Source organism: Helobdella robusta, assembly GCF_000326865.2.
Source record: "Helobdella robusta unplaced genomic scaffold HELROscaffold_25, whole genome shotgun sequence".
In the NCBI taxonomy this organism is placed as follows: domain Eukaryota; kingdom Metazoa; phylum Annelida; class Clitellata; order Rhynchobdellida; family Glossiphoniidae; genus Helobdella; species Helobdella robusta.
Genome location: NW_008704310.1, coordinates 1,926,591 through 1,950,281, shown reverse-complemented (window position 1 = coordinate 1,950,281; position 23,691 = coordinate 1,926,591). Strand labels below are relative to the sequence as shown.

The following is a 23,691-nucleotide window of genomic DNA, read 5'->3' as shown; positions in this document are numbered from 1 at the left end:
TGATGCAATATTCTCTGCGATGTTCCACTGGTGTACAGTCAAACAAGAAGTACCTTCCACTTCCGAGCAGTACAAGATCAGTGCACGTCTTTGTTCGCACAGACGCTGTAGCATGTAGAATGTCGAGTTCCATCTTGTTCTGACATCCTGTATCAACTGGTGGTTTGGTAAACCAAGTTCATTCTGTGAAAGAAAATATAAGCAATGAATCCTTTTTTTAAAAAATCAAACAATAATAATTAAAATAAATTATGACAAGAAATTTAAAAAAAATTTAAATTAAAAAAAATAATAAAAAAAATATACATATTACAAGTACCTGTATTTCTTTTAAACGACCAGTAGCAGAGGAGGAGTGTTTGAAATGTCCAACAAGTTTTTTTGAAATGTTTAAAATTTCTGAAACTTCTTTTTGGTTGAAAAGACCATCATGAATGCATAGCTGGAGAGTGTGTGCAAAGCAACCAACACTTGAAATATTGGCATCACGGAAACATTTAGATATATTTGCAGCATTGTCACGAAGTACAACATGAATTCGACTGACATCAATTGACCACTTTTCCAATATTTGCTTGAAAGCCGCCAGCAGACCTTTTGCTGTGTGATGTCCATTAAATGGTTTGCAATCTAACACATAGCTTCCATTTTCAAATTCTTCTGTGATCCAATGGACAGTCAAACCCATGTACGGTTGCACATTATTATCTGCTGTCCATGTATCAGTAGTGAAGGACAAGTTTTCTGCATTGTCAGTCTCCAGCATTATATTCAACTGGTTACAAATTTCATCATGCATATTTGGTAATATGTTCTCAGCAAAATATTTTCTGCTTGGCACTTTATAACGTTTCTCCACAACACTCATTAGGGAAACAAACCCTGTAAAAAATTTACAATAATTTTTTCACTTTAAATAAATTGTATAATTTGGCATAAAATTTTTTTAAACAAATTAATAATGTAAAATGATGCAGGTGCAGGATAAAGCAATTATTAGTTTACTTTCTTTTTCAACTACGCTGTATAGTTCAAGATGAGTGATAATCATTTTACCAATAGCTCGATGAATCTTGAAAGCAGAGGTGCTATTTATGTCCCAAACTTTTTGTCGTTCAACCTGCTCTATCATAGTAGGCTGTATTGAAGATGAAGAGACTTTTTTTGGGACAAGTGCGGGGACATTCTGTGACACTGTACAAGTTTTGGCTTCTTCCACTTGTTTTTGCATTTCATCATATTCTTTCTGGTGTTTCGTGCGAAGGTGTGTTAGCAACGCTGAAGTGGAAAACTTCTTCACCTCTTTTGCTTTTCCGCCACGTGAAATAACACTGGGACACAACAAGCACTGGCATTTGGATGCATCATCAGGCTGTACACTAAAATACTCTCACGCTATACTTGTTTTTCCTCTATCTTTCATGTTATTTACTGATTTCGACAAAATGGCCGTAATTAGAATGGAGGAAGAGAGACGTTTGAGTCCTGTTGAAATATGAAATATAAATAAATCGACGTTTACGTTTTTCACGTTTTTATAAACAACAGAGATGTTTACTTTTGAAACTTCCTGTAGCGTGAAAACAACTTTCGGGTGCATACTAATTTGCTGTATTTGCTCATAGTTTTAAAAAAATTTTTTTAGTTCATGTTTTCGCTGAATCTTAGGACGAATTTTTTGAGCCTATATGCTACAAAATTCGGAAATCCGGCCAAAATTTGGCCGGAGCCGTAGCCGAATTTGGAAAAATGGCCGAATTTCGGCCGAAGCCGAATTTCGGTACAGCCCTAATATATATATATATATTTTGTTCATTTCATTCATGTTACTAGCGTGATATTTTTATAAATCAAATTTTTTCAAGAAATTATCTGAAGCCAAATGTCGGAAGAACGTTGAGAAGTTCTTACTTGTTTGCCAAAAGATTTGTCGGGGGGAGGTTTGTGGTAGCGTAGTTATTTGTATGTTTGTTTAAACGTTGTTTGTGTGTAACAGTGTTTGGGGACGCGATGGTGTAACGTTAACGTGCCTGACACTGCTGTTGCCGTGACCTGATTCGATTGCAAAGAGAGCTCCGCCTTTCACATTTGATGCGTGTGGGTTTGTTTTTGATGCCTCTGAAAAAGAATGAAAAGATAATTGTAATAAATAAATAAGTAAATAAAATAAATAAATATGTATAGCAATGATTGTATCTGTAACAATGTTTGTATTGTCTTTTTGTGATTTTCTGTCTATCTATCTATCAATCTGTCTGTTTGTCTGTTATTGGGAACGAACGTTCAGTTGTTTGTCTGCTACTTTTTTGTTTATTGCATATTTAATACGAGTTATTGTCGTTCTCGTGTTATTCCTCTCATGTTCAAAGTGTGATGTTGTTGTATTTTATTGTTGTTTATTTCGTGCTATATGTTTTTGCTGATTTGTGTTACATGTAATTTCATTGCAACCATATACTGATGCTTCAATCTTTTGCATATATTCGGCTTATTTGTGTTTTCTTTTCATTAATTTCAATTGATTTTATTTATTAAACACAACGTAATAGAATAGAATAGAACAATTAGTTAAGATTCATCTTAAAATTTTATTTCTAATATTTTCACACTAATCCACTTATTATTTGTTAGTACTAATATATGTCCAAATTTTTAGCTTAACTCAACATTTCCAATGCTGAAAAGGAATTGCATCATTTATTGTTCGCAGCACATTAATTCTGCATACATTATTGCTAGCAAAGCAAATAAGTTTTTGTACTTTCTTGATGGGGAAATTTTAGTGCTCCTGAGCAACAAACTACATTCATTCTATCAGGTACAATCATCATCACCATTCTCTACACCATCATCATCATCATCTTTACCGTCAACTACATCGTCATCTTTCCATTCATGGGTGGAAGCAGTCTTGGGCATGGAGATGGAGAAAATATTTTTCTTGGTCACATCTTTGCTTCATGCCTACCTGTCTCTCAACTATCAATTTGAATCTACATCGTCGTCTTCGTTAATGTCTGCAGCTTCGACAGCAACATCAACAACAACATTCATGATGAATGGCTCTTCACGTCCAACAGTTTGTAGGTTCAACAAGATAAACAATACATTGAAAAATAATGGTGATAACGATCATCACGATAATAATAATCATCACAGTCACCATAATCCAACTTTTCAAGATCACGTGATCGCCTGTTCGTGCATCACCATCTTCATCATCACCTGTGTCGCACTCTACATTTGCCCCTTGCCTTATGTCTGATTTTCTTTTCAACATCTAGTCATCACCATCATTGTCATCATCATCGTCGTATCGTCATCGTCATTAATAACCTCGTAGTTATCACCAAATTTTCAAGATTTATTAATTAGCAGAATCAAAACGAAGATTGATTTATTAATTAGCGGAATGAACATCAAAATGAACAACACTCAGTCAGTCATCATCAACTTACTCATCATTTTTGTTTTCATCGTCACAAGCGTAATCGTACCCAGTAGCACTTTCATCATGCTGGTTTTTTTTTCATTTAGATTTTCCACATTTTCTTCAGATAATATTTGCCATGTGTGTTATGTTAATTAGATATTTCGGATATATTTGCTTAAGTTTTGCTTGTCGTTGCTGTTTGTCTGTTTATGGTCGCATGCTTACTAATTAAGTATTACGGCGTTACAATATAATGTCTAACGTGTCACATTGTGACATTTGTGAGCAGTTCAGTTTTTAAACTTTACCTTTTCGTTCGGTTTCGTTATAATTACACGTAGGCAGATGCATCGTGGAGTGTTTCTTCAGAATACACCACACTCGGAGTGAACTGCAATTGCCTACTATTTTTCTTGAGTTTTGCTAATGTTTAAATAAAACTGCGCTGTAGTGTTAATGGTTAAGCTGCCTGGCACTAATGAGGATGTCGCAGCGACTGCCTTCAAATGCAAAGATATCCCCGCCTGTCACAAGCGAAGTTTGTGCTGCGTTGATTCACCGGCTTCTCATACTTTGTAAGTTTGTTGTTGATATCTTTGAGAAATACTTGAGAGAATATCTTCAGAGGAATGTTGAGGAGTGAATTTGAATAAATAAATGAATGGGATCATCATTTTTGTATCGTAACATTTTCGCTTTTATCAAAAATTCACTGATTGCGCTCACATTGAGTTTCATTAGTTTGTTTGTAAAAGAATGGGTAAATATTTTGTTAATTTCATTTCGCTGTTAGATATTTATAACTAATTCATAGTTCAGTTCAGTTCAAATATTTTTCATTTCAGAGTTCACCACATCATTTACATCCTCTGTGATAAATAATGAACATTAAAAACCTTACCGCTATTTCACTTTTTCATCCACCAGTATCTAAGTTCAACAAACAAACAAATCTTCTTTTTTTAAATTTTGTTATTCAACTTAATTTAGAGGTTTATTTTGTTTCTAATTTTAAAAATGTGTCCCTTGTTTAAGTAACCAACCGAGAAAGTTGACTTATTGATCATGGTACAACGTTCATTATTATCATTAAACTAATGGGCAGTTTTTATCTCTACATCTTAAATGAAGCTCTTGGTAAGAGATGGACGAATTTTCATTCGTTTGTCATGTTCTTTCTCTTACCTACATTCTTTTGCTTTGGCTACCTTTTAGTTTCCAGATTTTCAGACATGCTTGTTTCTTATTGATGATCTTTCAACACTGCAGCAGATATTTCTAGTCATGCGCGTCATGCAGGGGCCAGCATACGATTCTGACATTACAGACGTTATAATGTTGGTTATTGTGGCTTCTTTTGCTTATTATAAAAGTAGGTGATTTTATTTGCATTGGACAATTAAGCACTATAATAGTTTTACTTAAAATATTTTTTAATTTTTGATGAACATCTTAGGTGAAAGTAATAATAAGCTCAGTTGGGTTTGCTGTTGTTGCACATTAAGTTTGCTCGTAATTATAATATATTCATTGCTATAACCATATTTATAGACAACATTTAAATCTGACACAAATTTTAGACATTAAGCCATCTAACTATGTACATGTACAATGACATCTCATTCAAACGCTTCTGTGCTAACATTCAATCACCAAGTGCTTGCTCATATTCTAACAACAATAATCCAGATTTTGTTTATTTTTTTGCTGTTTGCTATCTGAATTTATGTTTCACTTCATTCCACCTTTCTATTTATCTGTTCGTCATTCAGCCCTCCTAGGATATTTCATCAGTTTGGTTTTAATCCTATATATCATATCCAATGTCATTGCGTTATGTAAACGAGTGATTAATGTTTAATAATAAATTGTCGTACAATGAGCTATTACTCTATGGAATTTTGATTATACGTTTTTTTACGAAATGCATCATTACATACAAAGAACAACGATTATTATTTTGTGGAGTATCATAAAAACAAGCCTGACAGTTAAATGGTACAAAAAAAATTATTATTCAGTTACAATTACAAATCTGTATGCTCTGTCATGTTATCTTTTAAAATTCTTACAGTTTTTCAGTCTTTATCCAGGCTCTTTATATGCATCTTATCAGAACGCAAAACAGCTGTACCAGGTGCTCTCTACCAATTTTAGTTCACTTTTTCTCATATAAATTTAATGGACTTTCTAAAGATTTTGCAGAATTTTCAAAGAATAAGTTTAAGGTTTTGTAATTTGACATTAGAATTTAGATGTTGATTCAAGTGCCACGTTTTAGCATTAAACAAAAATCTGTGTTGTACTTTTAACCGTGCACGTCTTTCCAGAATGTTCCAGCGTTGTAAAGTATTATTTGTAAAGTGCTTTTCTTCAATCTCGTGAATTTTGTTCACTCGGTCCATGCGTTGTCTACTAATGTTCTAAAAAAACTTTGTTCTTATTTCTTCTTACATAGCATGATAATTTTTTGTTTAAAATTGGTCATGTTCCATTTTTATTATCTTGTCACTTTCCTATTGAAGAATTGGTTATAGACGGAAGTTAATACAGGTTCTAAATAATCGTTTTTATCTAAAAGTTAACTTTTTTAAATTCTGTGAAATTGGTCGCCTTGTTTAATTGGAATTTCACCTTTGCCTATGCTCTCATTTTCATATTCCTATTTCTTCTTTTTTTTCTAGACTACTTTTCTTTCTACCAGATCTTCAAGCGTTATTATCTGTAACTAAGTCTCTAACATTTTTTGTCTACCTATCTTCGAACCGTTTTCTGTGAGAGCGTTTCCATCTTTGTCTTCCCAAATGTTGAATTTATCTTGTTTTGGTCGCACGTCATATTCACCATTTTATAAACTCTGCTGGTATCGAGAGCAGCATGGACGTCAGACGCTTCTTATAAATTGTGCAGCTAACCCCGTGGAGCCTCCATGAAATAACTTTCCAGCAATAACATGCAATAACTCAAAAGCTTGGTCGATGATGATAAAGCTCGAGTTCTACGCTTCGATTTCCGTACTGTATTTTCAACAGAGGTAACGACAATAATAATAATAATATATTGTATTGGTTATTATGACACATCGGAAACAATAAATATAAATAAATTTCTATCTTTATGTGTAAACCCATAATTACACGTGTTAAATAAATTTTTCATTTATTCGTTAACGTTTAATGTAAGTACCCTAACTGGAATGGTTGAATTCAACAGTTTGAAAGCGCCAGATCTATCGTAAGTCATCATTTCTTAACATTTTATTTTGAAGCCAGTAACCCTCGTTGAAAGTCACGATAATGGTAAGAGTTTTATTTTTCACCAAAATTTTTTGAAATTATTAGACTTAATTTTATTTTTTGAAAATTTCGCACTGACAATATTTTGAGGTGCTTATTTAATCTAACATTTTTGTATTCGATTATCGAGCCAGGCTCAGATGATAATAAATTACACTTGAGTTTGTTTCACCGTTATCCAGATTACTGCGTTTTATAATTCAACTATCTTCTCATGATGACAGAATCACTTGGAATTATATGCTCAATGATGTCTTAATTGCATCTGCTTTTTGCTCATTTTCTTCCATTTAATTACATCACCAGTTTTTATTTAGCCTTTTTTAGGTTTACATCATCAGCTTCTTCGATTGGACCTAATCTAACAAATTGAATAAAAATATCCATCGTTTCATTCCATTGTATTTTATGTTGTGCATGTAAAATCTACTCCTTTAAATAACATTTTTTTTCACTTAAATTTTTATTCGAATCTCAAATGCTGTCAACTATACATAAATTTATCAACTCGATTTGGCTATTTATTCATGGCTATTTTCTAACCTACATTGTAAAATTAATTAAGTGCTTCCTACTAACATTTATATGCTTACTTTCTTGTGTTGAATGAAATGAAAAACGACTGACTGACTTGAACCTTATGACGTGACTTTTGTAGGCCTCCATCTGCATGGAGAGTGACATCTTGGAGTGGAAGAATGTTCCGCATATCAACAGTACCGTCAGTTCGTTCGTCAGAGCCGCCAAGTTACCCAGGACCTCAGCTGTTTGACCTCCGTTCCGTTACGCCATCGCTCTCATTAAGAATATCTTGTCATTGTTTCATTTATTTCATATGTCAGATTATATAGGATCCTTTCTCACAGTTTTTTATTAGGCTGCGATTTTTTAATTTTTACGTACACATATTAACAATTAGGGTGAATGATATGCATTTAATTTATTTGTTCATTGTTTTCGTACCTGCAATGTTCAATCGTTGTGTTTGTGTTTTAACCCACGTCGAAGTATTTATTTGTGCTCATTGATTTTTGCGCCTATTACTTTTCTTCAAGTTTTTTCAGTTGTCAACTTGGAGTCTTTCAAAGTAAATAAAAACATTCCACGCATCCATGCACTCACTACATTATTATTAATTTGATGAACAAACAATTTCATCACGTGCGATTCTGCTACCTACTGCTAGCCTGCATTATTTAAAAAATTTTATTTGCTATCGAATCAAATATTTTTTCAATAATCCACCAAATGATTAATATATGCTTAGCTGCATCTTCAGCTTCACACCGCCACAAGAGCTTCACTGACGACATTCACACACGAAAGTAGTGTACTTGCACACATGCATTTTTGAAACATAACATTGAATTTAAGAGCAGAATTTTACGATCGTTTTAAGAAATATAGCCAAAGTTTGCATAGAAACAGATTGCGATGAATAAACATGGGCCGGTAGATGCAGGTATACAAAGAACAATTTTATTTGATGGAAGGTCACATTTCTTATCGACCACTTTTCCAGTTCAACGTTTATACCTGCAATTATATCTCAGATTGTTATTGTGATTGAATTGTTACATTTTAGAGCCGGACTTCCGCACTGTTTGAAAGAAAACAAATCTTATTACCGTAGTGTTTGTTCTAGATGTTTTTTTACTTTAATTTTATTATTTAAAAGTGATCGTACGCTGGATATTGTTTCTGCCCTCGATTCGTGCTCTCAAGATTTTGTTAAATGATGTCTGATTAAATGAATTAATTAGTATTTTCACATCAGTATAATATAACAACGCCAATCAACTTGTTTTTACTTTAAAGGCATTCTACGCATATTTTTACCTACAGATTATAAATATTTTCACACTTGGCTCAAATTATTTACATAATTATTTTGTCTTTCATCGTGGGATTTAAAAATTTTCAATTTTACTCAACGTACTTCATAAAATACGTTCACATCCTTGCATCCGTGTTTACAACCTACCTACCTTTGTATAAAAAAAATTAATAATATGTGATCTGAAGGACTAAAGGAGAAAATAAAATTGTATGTATTGGTGATCGAAATAAATTTTATTTAAACTGTGAAGCATTTAATTGAAATTACGTTTTGGTGAGCATTCAGTTTTGCTGCAACGTTAACGTAACCATTTGCACACCCCTCCCTACACGTATGTCATGTGAGACATGAACAACAATGTTGCCAATGTTACACACCACCCTTCGCCTTCAATGTTTTTATTGATCGTATTATTTTATTGTGCACTTTCTACTTAATAAATGAATAATAAAAATAAATAAATATTTCAAAGGTTGTTTTTACATATAAGGAACATTTGATTAGAGTCATTTACAATGTTAAATCATTGTTATGTCTGCTCGTAAGTCGTTAAGAAGGCATAAACGTTTTATCTATGCGCATCATCTGTGTACGGTTCGTCTGCGCGTGTGCATTAGTGTGTGCGTGTTTGTGTATGTGTGTGTGTGTGTGTGTGTGTGTGTGTGTGTGTGAGTTGAAGAAATATAGTTGGGAGAATGTTGTTGGGAGACTGAATGTTTTCGAGAGAATGTAGTTTGGAGGTTGTTGTTGGAATGCTGTTGGAAGATTGTGGCTGGAAGAAAGTGTTGTTGGGAGAATGTTGTTGAGGGAATGTAGATGGGAGATTGTTGTTGAAAGAAAGAGTGCTGTGAGGGAATGTGGATGAGATTTTTGAGGGAATGTATTTGGGAATGCTACTAAGGAGTTGCAGTTGGAAAAGAAAATGTTGAAAAGTGCTAGACAAAAGAAGATTGTATTGTTGCCGAAAGATTGTTTTTCAAAGAATAATCTGCTGGATAGAACCGTATCAAGATAAAGATTGTTTAAAAATAATGCTGCTAAGAAAATACCGAGGCTGAATTTTGTTAACAATGCTAGAAAAAAATATTTTGATGAAATTAGAAACTTTTAAAAACATTTTCAAATGTTTTCGAGTTTTCGAAAATAGTTATTGAGTAATGTGAAATTTCTATAAATACTTATGTTCAGAGATTTTGTTGTCATAAAAAGTTTTTTGTTGATTAGACAAAGAAAATGTTGGGAGAGTATAATTGAGTATTTTTGGTTAGACGAATGTAACTTTCCCAAGTTTTAGTGATTTAGGACTATCGACCGTTCGTAATTATAAGGCAGTAAATGAAGCAATAAATGGAGCAATGAATGAAGCAATGAAAAGCTCTGTAGAATTGTTGAGTGATATTACCCCACAGCTCTCACGATGCCTACATTTCCATTCCTTTGTACATTGTACACTTTTCCTCACCACTTCACTTTTCAGTAATCGTTATTATTTTTTTAAGATTAATCAATAAAATTTATTTTATTTAAATTGTAAAAACTACGTCCGAAGATCATCGGATGAAAGGATGAAGTAGATCAAATTTTATTGTTTCTCCTTGCCTCGATGTTAATTAACATGGGAATAATTTTGAGTGGAGTGCTCTTGTGCGAGTGAACACTGCTTTATTTTATTGTGAATCGGTAAGAGTTCTTGCTCTCGGGTGTTCGTATAAGCTTGAAATAATAAAACATGCTTGCTTGCTTTACGTAGGTGATAAAAAATGTAAGAATTTTGTTAAGAATGAGTGCAGATGAATTGATGGCATGCATGGAAAACTGACGCATTACATTTCACAAAATATCATGAAGTTTATTTTTTCAAGTGGCTTTCAAATAAACACTTCCTTCTCACTCCATATATATATCTGTGTGTGTGTGTGTGTGTGTGTGTGTGTGTGTGTGTTTCATGATTAAAGACTAGTGCCTATTCAATATTCAATTGGATCAATTGTACACATTTTTTCATTTAGGTATTTACAATATTGTGAACGTCTGAGATAGATTGCACTTTAAATGTTTGAAATGCTCTAAACGCTCATAATAAATAAGTAATTTATTGTTTTTTTTAAATCTTTTTCGGGGAATACGAATCACAAGGAACTCTCTAGTTAAATTTAAAAATGTTTGTTTGCAAATTGCAAATGCTATCAATTTTATACTGCATACGAAATACTGACTACGTTGTTATGGTACGTTTCTGAATAATTCACAGCTATTGCTAACTGATTATGGATAAATGAATTCTAAATGAACGATGACAAATTATTGGTGAGTGTGCGATGAATGATTGGGAATGGTTAATGAATGATTGGTGACTGACTGGCAAAAATCCAATACCACATTTTTATGTCATATACTTACTAAAAAATGACAACAAAAACAACCATGGATGTTAACCAAAAGTTAAAGATTGGTCTGATAAAATTTAAAGTGGATGGATATTTTTACAATTTTTACAAAAATGACGAGCAAGTTATGAACATATGAACATGTTATGAATAGTGATGAAGGAAGGGTGGTGAGTGATGTTGAAGTGTCCACTTGCTCACCCGATGCGTACATGATTAATTTAATTTCTCACTTTCACTTCACTTGCAATGAAACAACACTTGACCTGCCTGCAGCCTGCACCGCTCTTCATTAAGTGCTCACAAGTGCGCTTCCTCTTCACTCTCATCTCATATAATACAATTATACACACGTACGTACGTACAAACATACATACATACATACATGCATACATACATACATACATACATACATACATGCATACATACATACATACATACATACATACATACATACATACATACATACATACATACATACATACATACATACATACATACATACATACATACATACATAATTGAAAGATGTTGAATGCCTTCAATATAAACAGAAATGCATTCGACACATGTAGTAGGCGTGTCTTATACCTACAAGCATTTTAAATTCACCCGAACAAAGCAAATAAATTTCGCTTACATGCATTTAGTGAGAACTTTTAATATTACAAATCTACTTTTTTTTTATTTGTTGCTAAAAATTATTACATAATTGTTAACACTTCATTAGAAATATAATGTAAGGGATAAGACAGAAGGTGTTTGTCAACCGTGATGCACGCTGCATACTCATGCTGAGTGAAGCAAGTCTCACTTCTGGTATCAACTAACATTATGGGATAAACTCCGTTTCAATTTAATTGCTTAAAAAAATTGATCCATAATAATATGATAAAAGAACAATGGTCGTATCGTTATGGACACAAAAACTGGAATAGAAGCACTGACATAATGTATTGCTCACCTTTTTCCAAATATTCAGAAATTGTTATTAAAAAGTTTATTTAAAATAAAAATTCAAAGACAGGTTCAAGTTTATATAGGTAAATGTCCGTAGCTAGAATTTAAAAAACTTCAAAAAGTCAACACGAACCACGAACATTAGTTGTTTAATTTTTTTATTTTCATTCATCTCTTATATACATAATTTTGTGCGACGCGTCGTATGGCTGAAATGGTCCAGAATCATGTCACTGTTTATTTCTATGGACATATCTCGATGGATAGAAAACAATGCTAACGAAGTGGACTGTTCTTATTAAATTAAATTCAGATTAAATGAAATGGATACAACTGATCGTCTAATTTGGCGCAAAAAGAAGATTGATTGATTGATTAGATTCAGGATGAGCATCTTTATAAAATATGACATGTTCTTCAATATATTTATAAAGCACATCACATCCTTCTGGTAAAATATATTTTAAAGAAACTATAAATTTAACATGCTCAAGAAATGTAAGAATTTTTAGTGACAAAATTAAATAATTCATGAAGTGATTAAAAATGTATATTCGAAAATGGTCTTCAGGATCTTGTAAGGTCACATTACATCGATCCTTACTGAATTTTGTAGTAGTTTTTGAAATTTCAATTTCTTTAAGTACTTTTTCACAAATGTTTTTTAGATTGAACAAATAAATCACTAAATTCTTCATTTCCATTTTTTCTAAAATTAAGAAGCATCTTAACAACATCTTTCACAGTGGTTTCGATGTCCAAATTCGCAGTCTGAAATAATTTAGACATAATTTATATATGGGTCCAAGAAACTTGCTTAATGCAAACAATTATCATTTGCTTAATGAATTCAATAACAAATTAGATTTTTGTGAATGGTCATTAAATGTTTTTTTTATTTATTTTTTTTGTTTTTTTTATCACCTTGCTACTTTTTGCGCTGTGTAATTTCTTGATAGCTGAAAATTATCTCGGCCGGCAGTCTCCCTTGGCTACGGCTTCGTAAATATAATTCATACATTCGTAACATTTCAACATTCATCGTCATCAACAATGCTAAAATATTTGAGGCTCATTGCAGTGGGAGGAAACGATGCAGATGATGATGCCTTGTGGAAAGGTGATTAACTGATTATTTAATTGTTGATGAATGAAGAATTAATTAGGAACACGTGAACCGCGATGCGTTGGAAAGTTTTAATTCAATTTTTAATTTCATCGCCACGAACCAGTTCTCTTATTATATTATTGTTGAGTTCAAACGAGTGTACATACGTTTGCTCGCTGCAAACTGATGTGTTGTTTCATGTGCCAACGTGTTTAACATCTCGCTTTCGTGCTGTGGTTACACAGTAATTTATACTACGAGCGTTTAAGCACTTAAGAACTTCGTTCATGATGCGTTCCCAAGAAATTTTTATTCACGTTTGCGCTAATTATTACATCGTGTTTAATGCCATTTTAAGAGAGCGAACGCGCCAACTCATCTATTTATTTTGATTATAACATTTAAATTTTCATATGCTGCACGCATGTCAAGTGAAAGAGATTTTTAAAGTTCACGAGGTTCATTTTATTTTATTGATCAACATGTTAACACATCCAATAATGCGGAGTAACAAACACCACAAGTCTATATAATGTTGTACTGCTAACGATTAACAAACAGATGAAACATCACTTAATTAGGGACATTATTTGCTTCGTTTTACAAGATTCATCAAAAAACTTTTTCATTCTCAAATATTTTGATTCTGTAATAAATACTGAATTTGTTATCGTCCTAACTGTTTAGGTTTCAAGTCATTTTGACTAGTTTGAAAACGTTTATGTTCGTTCGTTTGAGAAATGTTGTTTTCTATTGAGCTTAGCACAGAAGTAAGAATCATATAGTAGTAACGAATAATGACGGTTTTATAACAGTTAGAAATTGAAAATTGTTTCAAATTTATTGTTGGTTCGATGCGAAGAAGAGGCATGAAAATCACTCGGAGTAAACTCCTTCAGCACGACAAAATATTTCACGCTAGTAACGTGACCATATGTGTTGCGAATGAAACAAAAAATAGTTTAAAAAAAGGTTAACAAAGCACGACATGGTTACACACAGCCATCCCACAGTCTTCGTTTTAATATTCTGGTGTGATTTACCAGAGGAAGTTCATGGTCCGAGTGTATTCGAGTTTGGGTGTGAACATTTAACACTGGCAACCAACAGAATGGATTAAAACCCACCAATTTCCTGTGGAATAAGATGATGCTTCAAGTTTAGGACAGGGTTTTATTTTTGTTTTTTTATTATTAAATTTTGATAGTGCGTTTGATAAACTCATTTTTATGCTCTGATAATAATAATAATAGTAATAATAATAATAATAATAATAAAAGGAAGAAGCGTACAATACTTTTAATTTTTAATTAGTAAATAATTCAGGATTTAAATTTATTTAATTTATTACAAACGTTTGTAAAAATAACATTTAAAAGAATAGTATATTGTTTTTTTTTTGTTTTGTATGTGTGAAATTGAACAAAAGGTCAAGCTGAGAACCTACAATGCTATGGTGGTACCGGTTTTGATATATGAGGCTGAGTCGTCGGCATTAACGCAACCAAATTTTTTTTATAGTTCTAAAAAAAAGTTGGATGCCTGCGAGAATATGTGGATTAGAAGAATGATGTGAATTAGCTACAAGGAATCAGGAAAAGAATAGGGTGAATGAATTTTATTGATGCTATCAAGAAAAAAAGAATAAAGTGGGCAAGACATACGATGAGGGTGGAGGAGTTCAGAATATCTAAAAAAATCTGGAAGTATCAACCAAAGAGAAAATGATCAAAAGGCAGTGCCAAAATGAGATGTAACGAGTGTCTAAGTTGAGATTTGAAAAGAGCTGGTTTATCAATACACGTAAAACTACTGGAAGAATTAGAATAACACTAGAAGAAATGGCAACAAGTAATTTTGGACTTTCTGGCTGGAGACAACTGATGGAAGAAATAAATAATGTATGAAATGTATCAAGTCATTTTTTGGCATAATTCACTCACTCACTTTTATTTTTGTTTTTAAAGGTTGTAAAAAAGTTGTTCATAAAAGATTTTTTAATTTTTCCTACAAACATGATATATATTTTTCTTTAGGGAAATCCTTTGACTGAGTTTGCGGTGTTAGATTCAACAAATTTTGTCGCAAAAAACATTGCAAATAGAGAATTGATTCTGTCTGCTTTTTTGACCTGCCAAAAGCTTTTGATCCAATCGATCATGCAGTTTTGTTTGATAAATTGGCTTGTTGCGGAGTTCAGGCTATGGTGCTGGATTAGTTTAGAAGTTATTTGTCGGGTTGATAAGAGATCAATATGCGTTTCTGGAAAGTTGTCAGCTAGCAGTTGGGCTGTTTCAAAAAAGTGCTTCATAGAAACCTTTCCTTGGTTCACTGTTTTTCAATATGTTGGTTAGACTGTCGATTAAACAACAGTTACGCTGAAAGTAAAGATTTTAATAGTCTAGTAAAGAATGTAAGTTAAAGACTAAAATTATTTCAGCAAATGGTTTGAAGCAAATCATCGTAAATTCAAAAAAAAACTTTTAGCATGCAGTGGCGTTCCTAGGGCCTTTGAGGCCTGGGGCGGAAATATTTGTGATGCTTTTCATAAATAAATAATATGTATTACATATACATAGATATTATATGGTGGATGTAATGATTATCTGCTTGGTCGTTGAAGTCAGTGTCATCGAGTTCGAAAGCATACCATGCTGTTCATCCCAAAGACCATCATATGGTTGCTTATTTGATGCAATGGCAAAAAGAAATGGTAACATTTCAACCAATTCATCGCGACTCTCATGCAGAAAAAGTTTTAAGGTATCTAATTTTTCAATGGTTTTATCTAAACCAATTCCTTCTGTTTGCAAGTATTTTTGAGAATGATTGACTTCCTCAAGAGTACTGCTCCAGAAATGAAGATAAGCAAGAAATTTGAAATCTTGAATATTTTTCATTAAAATTTGAGCTGAACCTCTCGTATCTACATTTTCTGATGGATCACATAATTTTTCTAAAGCCTGTACCAACTTGCTCAAATGATTCATTACAGGTTTCACCGCATGATATTGCTCACTCCACCTGGTTCCTGCTAGTCTTTTTGCAGTGATCCCGACTATTTCTGACAATATATCCCATCTATGAGTTGAAGAAAAGAAGTTGTAAATGCTTTCAATTGTTCCAAAAAACGTTACACAAGATGGATTGCTTCCAAATGCGTGAACCGCTTAAGTTAAGTGAATGATTAGAACGAGGTACAAATAAAATTTTCTGATTTATTTCATGGATCCTGGCTTGTACCCCAGAATGAACACCTGACATTACCGAAGCATTGTCATAACCTTGGCTTCGACATAGGTTTATGTCCAAACCCTCTTTATCAATAATATTTACAATTCTTTGTGTGATATCAATAGCCTTCTTTCTGGCAAGAGGAAAAAATCCTAAAAATGATTCTCTTACCTCTACATTTTTGTTTTTATATGAACATATCTAATAATCTCACTTAATTGGTCTTGGTGAGATATATCAGGTGTTGAATCCCGTAATACTTTGCTTGCTTTACATCATCAATAATTTTCTGTTTCACAGTATCTCCCAATATAGAAATAAATTCATTCTGAATTTTAGGGGAAAGATATGAAATCGTGTTTCCTGCCTTGCTATGTTGGACCCTCACTAAATGTTCTTTTAAGACAGGGTCGTAGTGTGAAATTAATTCAACTAACTCTAAGAAATTACCTTTGTTGTTAGAAAAGTCATCTTCTCTGTGGCCTCAAAAAGGTAAATTTTGTTTTGCTAGAAACATGGTGACATCCAATAAGCGGTGTAAAATGTCATTCCATTTTTTAGTTTCCAATTCTCGATTTTCTTGATGAACGGCATCAATGGTTTTATTAAGATTCAAACTTGGTTCTAATGTTTTCCATTTTTCATGATTGTTTAAGTGAATTTCTGAATTTTCGTGATGTGAAATCTTAAGGTTTAGTTTCCATCAATTATTAAGCCCTGTAACAAATTTTGAAAAATTATTACTTTCTTTATCACAAGCAGCAAAAAGTCGACAACAAAAGCAAAATAAACATTTTTTGGAAGGAGAATAAACCATCCACTTTCTGAGAACTTTTTCACCATTTGGAAGATGCTTGTAGAACCAATGCTTTGTCAACTGTCGAGTTTGACCCTTTGTTTGCTTCCCTACTCTTTGAACCACTCTAAATGGACAATTTTTGTTCTGGAAATATTCACTCTTTAGTTTTACTATACTGATTCTGATGTTATCTTATAACGAAATTGTCCAATTTCCCACATCACAATTTTAAAAAAATCATTTTCACTAGAAAAATTGATTTCATCCTCGCATTGTTGGTTTGACGTTTTTCAGTTTCGGTGGTTGTTTTTCCTTGGTCAGATTCTACGGTTGTATCTAAATCAGTCTGCTGACTTGATGAACTAGCAATAATGGATTCTGGTTTAATAACTTGGTTAACAAATTTAAGCATTGATCCAGACAGAGCTTCGGTTTCTTCCCTTCTACTTTTCAAAATTTTTTGTTTTTGTGCTCCACTTGGATGATGTCTCTTCATGATCACGTATCTATCTAAAAGTTGATAGTGTTTTAATTCTAATAATTTATTTTAACTTCAGGGCTTAAAATATAATTTAAAAAATTAAAAGTGAAATAAAATAGTGTAACATCAGTCACGTAAATCGAGGAGAACAGATATCCGTCTTTACCTATCAACACTTTTTGTACCTTAGATTTAAACTAGTGAGTCAGTACCTGTGAGTGAAAGTATATTTTCTGTTTTTCTTACCTGAAAGATAGTAGTTATATTTAAACCTATTAAAGAAGAGATTGATAAATATATAAATAAAATTTAAAACTCACTATAATAAACCAAACGGAACAGACAACAAAAAAAGTTTGAAAAAGCCGACTCGTCCAAAAACTATATCAACCAATTACATTCAAGTATAATGATGTCAATGTCCGACTAAAAATAGACGTGGATTACCAATTCGGTCAGGATTTTAAAAAAGCGTTTATTCTAACTAAGTATATGCATTACTACAGATTATTTATGAATAAATATATTAAAAAATCAAAACACAAAATCACGTCTATACACTTACTAAATAAATAAATTATTTAAAAATTTTCGTAATTGGCTTTTTGGAGGCCTCGTGATAACCGTGATTATGAAACCTACGTAGCTTTTGCAAAGGTGGATTTTTAAATAAATAAAAATTGAACCTTGGTGATTTAAATAAAAAAAAGACGAACTCGTAAAAAGAAAATTTGAATAAAAGGGCGTCGTTGCTGGACAGCTGTTGATTATTTTTGCTTCGTTTATCTTAAATTTTTCTGGTTGGTTCTGGATATTCCAATGCCTTTTTGTTTCAAAAAGAAAATTCTGTTGCTAGCCCAAAGTGTGTCGCATTTCTATTTCACGGTGTGTTCACTTGTTATTTCGTTCGGCTTGTTGTGTCAACGATAGTTTTTACTTCACGTTTTTTTACTTCTATTGGGTTATGGCAATCAAATGTCTCAAGCTTGTGACGCAAAACTTTCGTTTCTTCCAATATGGTAGTCGTTGCCACCCAACGTGTTTGAATGCTACGAGTGAGGTTGTTCTTGCCTAATAACATAAACTTTTTTGCGACTACCTATCCTCTTTACTCATAAACTGTTTTAATCTCCATCTGCAATTACGATGATTTATTGAATGGGAATAGGTCTATTTGCACAACAAAATCTAGTTCTTTGTTATTTCAAGTTTCAATAAATTGGACATGTCTGTAAGTTTGAAGGACAGTATAATATGGTTGGCTTTGAAAGTATGCTGCCTTTTTGGCCTTTATTTTTTTCCTTTAGTTTCTTAAACAATTGTTAAATTTTATTTTATAGTATTTTAATTTATTTTATTTATCGTAATTTTAATTGATTACATTATGTTTAAAACTTCATTTCATTTTATTCCTGCTTATCACTTTATTTTACATCTACATAACGCAACTAATACCTTCAGTATTCATGATTTTTAACTTCATCTTTGTCGTTTCATTCCTCACATGTTGTTACCTGTTACGTTTCAGAATTTGTTTTACAAAATGAAAAAAAACTTTAAAAGAGCCTTGGTGAGAAAAATATAAAAAACAAAAGAGAACCAAGTTAATGCCAAAAATTTGGCAAAATTTGTAGAACGCAGAACCCCTTACAGTGTTACAAAAATATTATTTATATATCTTTTATCTTGTTCTTCATATCTTCATCCATTGATTTGAAGCAGCCATCTTCGCCACAAAGGCTGTTTTATCCTTTAAACACGACGTACACATGTATTTATGGTGCAGAAAAGTGCACGCGCAAGCACCGCATCATATACGCTGAGTGTATGATAGCCATTGAGATGTTTGACCCAACGAGCATTTGGCTGGGTTGGCCGGGGGTCGGCTCTCTTTTGCGCTTGCTTCAGAGGTTTCAACGACAAGCACACACAGCGTGTTTAAATACGCGTGAAAACTACGCATCATACACATTGCATATGAGAGGCGGGGATCTCTTTGTATTCAAACCCAGTCACTGCAGCAGCAAGACCAGGCGCCTTTAACCATTGAGCCATCACGCCGCCCATATTAAATATGGCTTCATTGCCCCCACCGACCTACACACACACACACACGCACATACACACGCGCGCACACACGCACACATGATAATATTACCATAATATTATCATGTGTGCATGTGTGTGAGTGTGTGTGTGTGGTGTGTGTGTGTGTGTGTATAATGTACGTAAGAATATATAATTTTTATTTAAACATATGCATACATGTATATGCATACAAAAGAATATGTAATATTTTAAAACAAAATTCGTGTCTGTTGTCTGCGATATAACACTAGGCAACATATATTTATATATGTATATAAACGTATAGGGTACATTTATACATACATACACACATACATAACTCACAGACACACACACACATACACAACACACACAAACAAACAAACACACACACACAGACATATATATATATATATATATATATATATATATATATATATATATATATATATATATGTCTGTGTGTGTTTATAAAAACGAGTTATGAAACATAAAGAACCAGGCAGCATATAAAAAGAAAAACACATCGGACATCAGACAACTGCTGAGATCTATGATATATCGTTGGTGATTTTATTATTGAAGTAATCTTGGTAACATTAAAATTCATGCACTGTTGGATGCGTTTTAATTAACATGATGTTGATTGCGGATGAGGAGGGTATCTTATTTTGCTCTGGGTTCTTAATGGATACCTAAATCTTATTATCATGGTTATTTAATTGTTTTTTATTATATATACATACATATATAAATATATATAAATTGGATTAAGATTATCAGAAAAGCAGTTATTGATGGAAATCACAGCATGTTCCGCGTTAGTTAGCTTCTGGTTTAATTTTTCGATTTTTCTAACGGAAAATCGTTAATCATTTTCAAATTTTTTAAGTTCCAAACCAAATTTTTTATTTATTTTAAGCATGGTAGTACTTTCAAGCATGATAGAACAAAAAAGCTTTTTTCGGTATTCCTATACCATCTTCGGTGTTCGAGTTGATACGTTGTGTATATGGCCGAATGCTCAAGAATATTTTAACGGCACTGTGTCACTACAATGTTAATTCTTTTTTTGTTTTATGGGAATACTTATTGGCCATTTAATTAGTTATTACGATTTTTACTTGTACGTGTCATCAGTATCGATGATTCCTCTGTTTCTATATTTATCAGGGGAAGGATTCCGATTGCCCTATTGTTGAATATTTATTATCTATGAGTATTAATTTGGCCAATCGTAAATTATAATGGTTGTTATTGTAACGTAAGATTTCAACATTGTGGTCCAAAATTTGCCTAGTAATTTTAGTTTTGTGTTTTTATTTCATGTGATTCTTTAAAGCGCTTGTTTGTACGTGCATCGTGAGTCTTCTCGATAACTTGGTCGTCGTCATACCATTATATTCGGAATTATGGTGCCCACACTCATCAATGTTACATTTGAACAAATATATTAGATGGCTATGATCCAGTATCGATTCTGGTTTAAAAAGTGCAGTTGTTTTTCATCACAAGAGATGACGTTTTTTGGTTGGAGTAATATATTTGTAGTTTAATACTATCGTTTTCGTTGATTGCTTGGACACGTTATTTTTTATAATTCATTTAATAATTTTTTCATCCTGTTCGAAAGCGGTTGACATGTAATTCTTATAATTTATTACTATGTTATTTTTGTTACTATTGTTGGTTGCACTGTTGTTGTTGCTAATTTTTTGTTCTTTGCCTTCTATTATTTTCTGGATCAAGGTTTTAGCACTGGTCCTTCTTAAAATAACATCACTTCGATATGTCCAACATAGAAGTTTGCGAAGAGTACTACCAATGGTAGCCCATTGCTACACGGTCTATTTGCTGATATAGCGTGTTAACCAAACCAATGAAGATCTACCGTTAGAAAAGTTGAAAATTTAAACAGGTAGCTAACTTAAGAATGCTGTGATTCTCATCAATATATATATATATATATATATATATATAAAACTAAATAATATATATAAATATATGTACATTGAAAAACCTTAACAAAAACAACTTCAACAACATCAACAGCATCAGTGCAACAACATAAAAATGTACATCGGTTCATACTGCAATTAATTGTGATTGACTTAAAAAAAAACGACGTTCAGAACCGAACTTGGAATAAAAAGCACACGAGAGCTAACTAAATATCAACAACAATATTCACCCTTCACTGATATTTGTGTTTATAAAAATAAATCATACATCACAAACTAAACCAGTAATGATAATAACAACATGACCACATTGTTAACAAATCGACAAACCATGCCTTTTTAATTTAAAAACAACTTAAATTTTTACAACTTAAAACAAAAAAAACAAACAACACAACAAATAACGACAACATACAAAAATCAACCGACAACAACATCAAACAACAAACAGTAACGTACAACAGACAGCAACAACACAGCAACAACAAATAACAAACCATAACCACAGCCAAAACAGCATCATCAACTAAAGTAACAAAAACAAGCACATCAACATTCAAAAAGGAGATGTCGCACATTCACTTCACGATCTTGTGTGTGTTGGTGCTGTTGCTCAACACGGTTATGAGGTTAGTTTCAGGGCAAATGGGCCAAGTAGCGAGAATGGCACCTGGCCAACATGCCAGAAGATTCCACTCGGCCCTTTCCCCAACTCAACAACAACCAACATCTGAGTTGCTGGCTCTCTGGATCGACAGCAATGAAGTGGAAAAAATATCAGGTCAGCTGATGCTGTTGTTTATGTTGTTGTTGTTTATTTTGTGTTGTTTATGTTCATGTTGTTTATGTTGTTGTTATTGTTGATGTTGTTGTTTAGGCTATTGTTGTTGTTACTGTTAATGTTTTTTATGTTGTTGATGTTGATGCTTTTGATATTGTTTATATTTATATAGTTGTTGTTGTTGTTGTTTATGTTTATATCGTTGTTGTTTTTTTTATATTGTTTTTTAAACTGTTGTTTATATTGTTCTTGATAATGTTGTTTTTATGTTGTTGTTATTTTTATGTTGTTGTTTTTCTTATTGATATTTTACTTTTAATTAATTGTTGTTTAATTTAAACGTGTTTTGCTCGCTCGTTTATTCACATCCAGGTGGAATATTTAGGCATTTAGGTTCGTGCGTGTGTGTGTAGATCTCTGTGTGTGTGTGTGGGGGGGTGGGTGTTTGTGTGTATGAGTATGTCTGTGTGTGTGTGAGAGAGAGAGAGAAAGAGAAAGTGAGAGAGAGAATTGTGAATTGTAAATTGTAACACATGATATTTGTGTAGATATGAATTATGTACAACTTCTTGTTTAATATTTTAGTTAATATTAAAATTAAATGCGTTCAACAAATATTAGTTAAGTGCCACAAATTAATTGAACTTGACATGAATAAATGATGATGAAGATTGTAAAAGTGGTAGTGATGATGATGATGACAACAATGAACATTTTACAAAGATGGATTTGATGATTACTGTGTTTACATCGCTGAAACGTTCCGTGCAACTATCCTAGCAAGATTTATTTATTATTCGACCACTAACATCAGCGCAGTGTTTAGTTCTAAAAAGTGTCTGCTAGATATTTAATATTGTATGTTTGTACCTTTGTATGTCTGTTTACGCAGAGTGTTTGTGTTTTTTTTGTAATATTTAGGCTTGTATGTTTGTGAGATTGTGTTTTATTGAAGAGGAGAGATGAAAGTTTAATTTAGTGCTCCAAGCAATCGCAATTAAAATTTCCTTACTACATTCACTCATCCACGAACTTTTAAGCTTCACATGCAATATCACCCATGTTATTAAGCCGCCATTTTTGGCGTTACATGTGGGCTCTTCAAAAAATAAACATAGATTATATGAGTTATGATTCGACCGATTAACACGAAAGTATATTGGCGAAATCTGTAGATTGCGTGTGCGTGCGTGCGCCTGTGTGAATGTGTGTGCGAGTGTGTGTGTGTGTGTATAAGGTTTTCATTAGAAACAATCTTCGAAAATTTTTTGTTCTTTATCACAGAGCTCTGACAAACGCATAAAATGCCTACTCCTAATTAGGCTTTCATGCGTACAATTCACA

General features: G+C 32.6%; 2 protein-coding genes across 2 annotated transcripts in view; one reads left to right on the top strand and one right to left on the bottom strand.

The window, feature by feature from the left end:
• Nucleotides 1-15,056: 15,056 nt before the first annotated feature.
• Nucleotides 15,057-19,605, bottom strand: HELRODRAFT_173130 (hypothetical protein; the record flags this gene model as incomplete). The annotated part of the gene is made up of 3 exons (XM_009019744.1): nucleotides 15,057-15,355; nucleotides 17,412-17,567; nucleotides 19,509-19,605. 3 exons carry the CDS (start codon nucleotides 19,603-19,605, stop codon nucleotides 15,057-15,059), a joined length of 552 nt encoding a protein of 183 aa, XP_009017992.1.
• A 2,528-nt stretch (nucleotides 19,606-22,133) lies between these two features.
• Nucleotides 22,134-23,691, top strand: part of HELRODRAFT_173129 (hypothetical protein) — a gene marked incomplete at both ends in the record, with an annotated part of 1,878 nt that continues 320 nt past the window's right edge. The window contains one exon of the mRNA XM_009019743.1: nucleotides 22,134-22,347. Within this exon, the coding sequence (XP_009017991.1) occupies nucleotides 22,134-22,347 (214 nt within the window). The remainder of the gene's footprint in view (nucleotides 22,348-23,691) is intronic.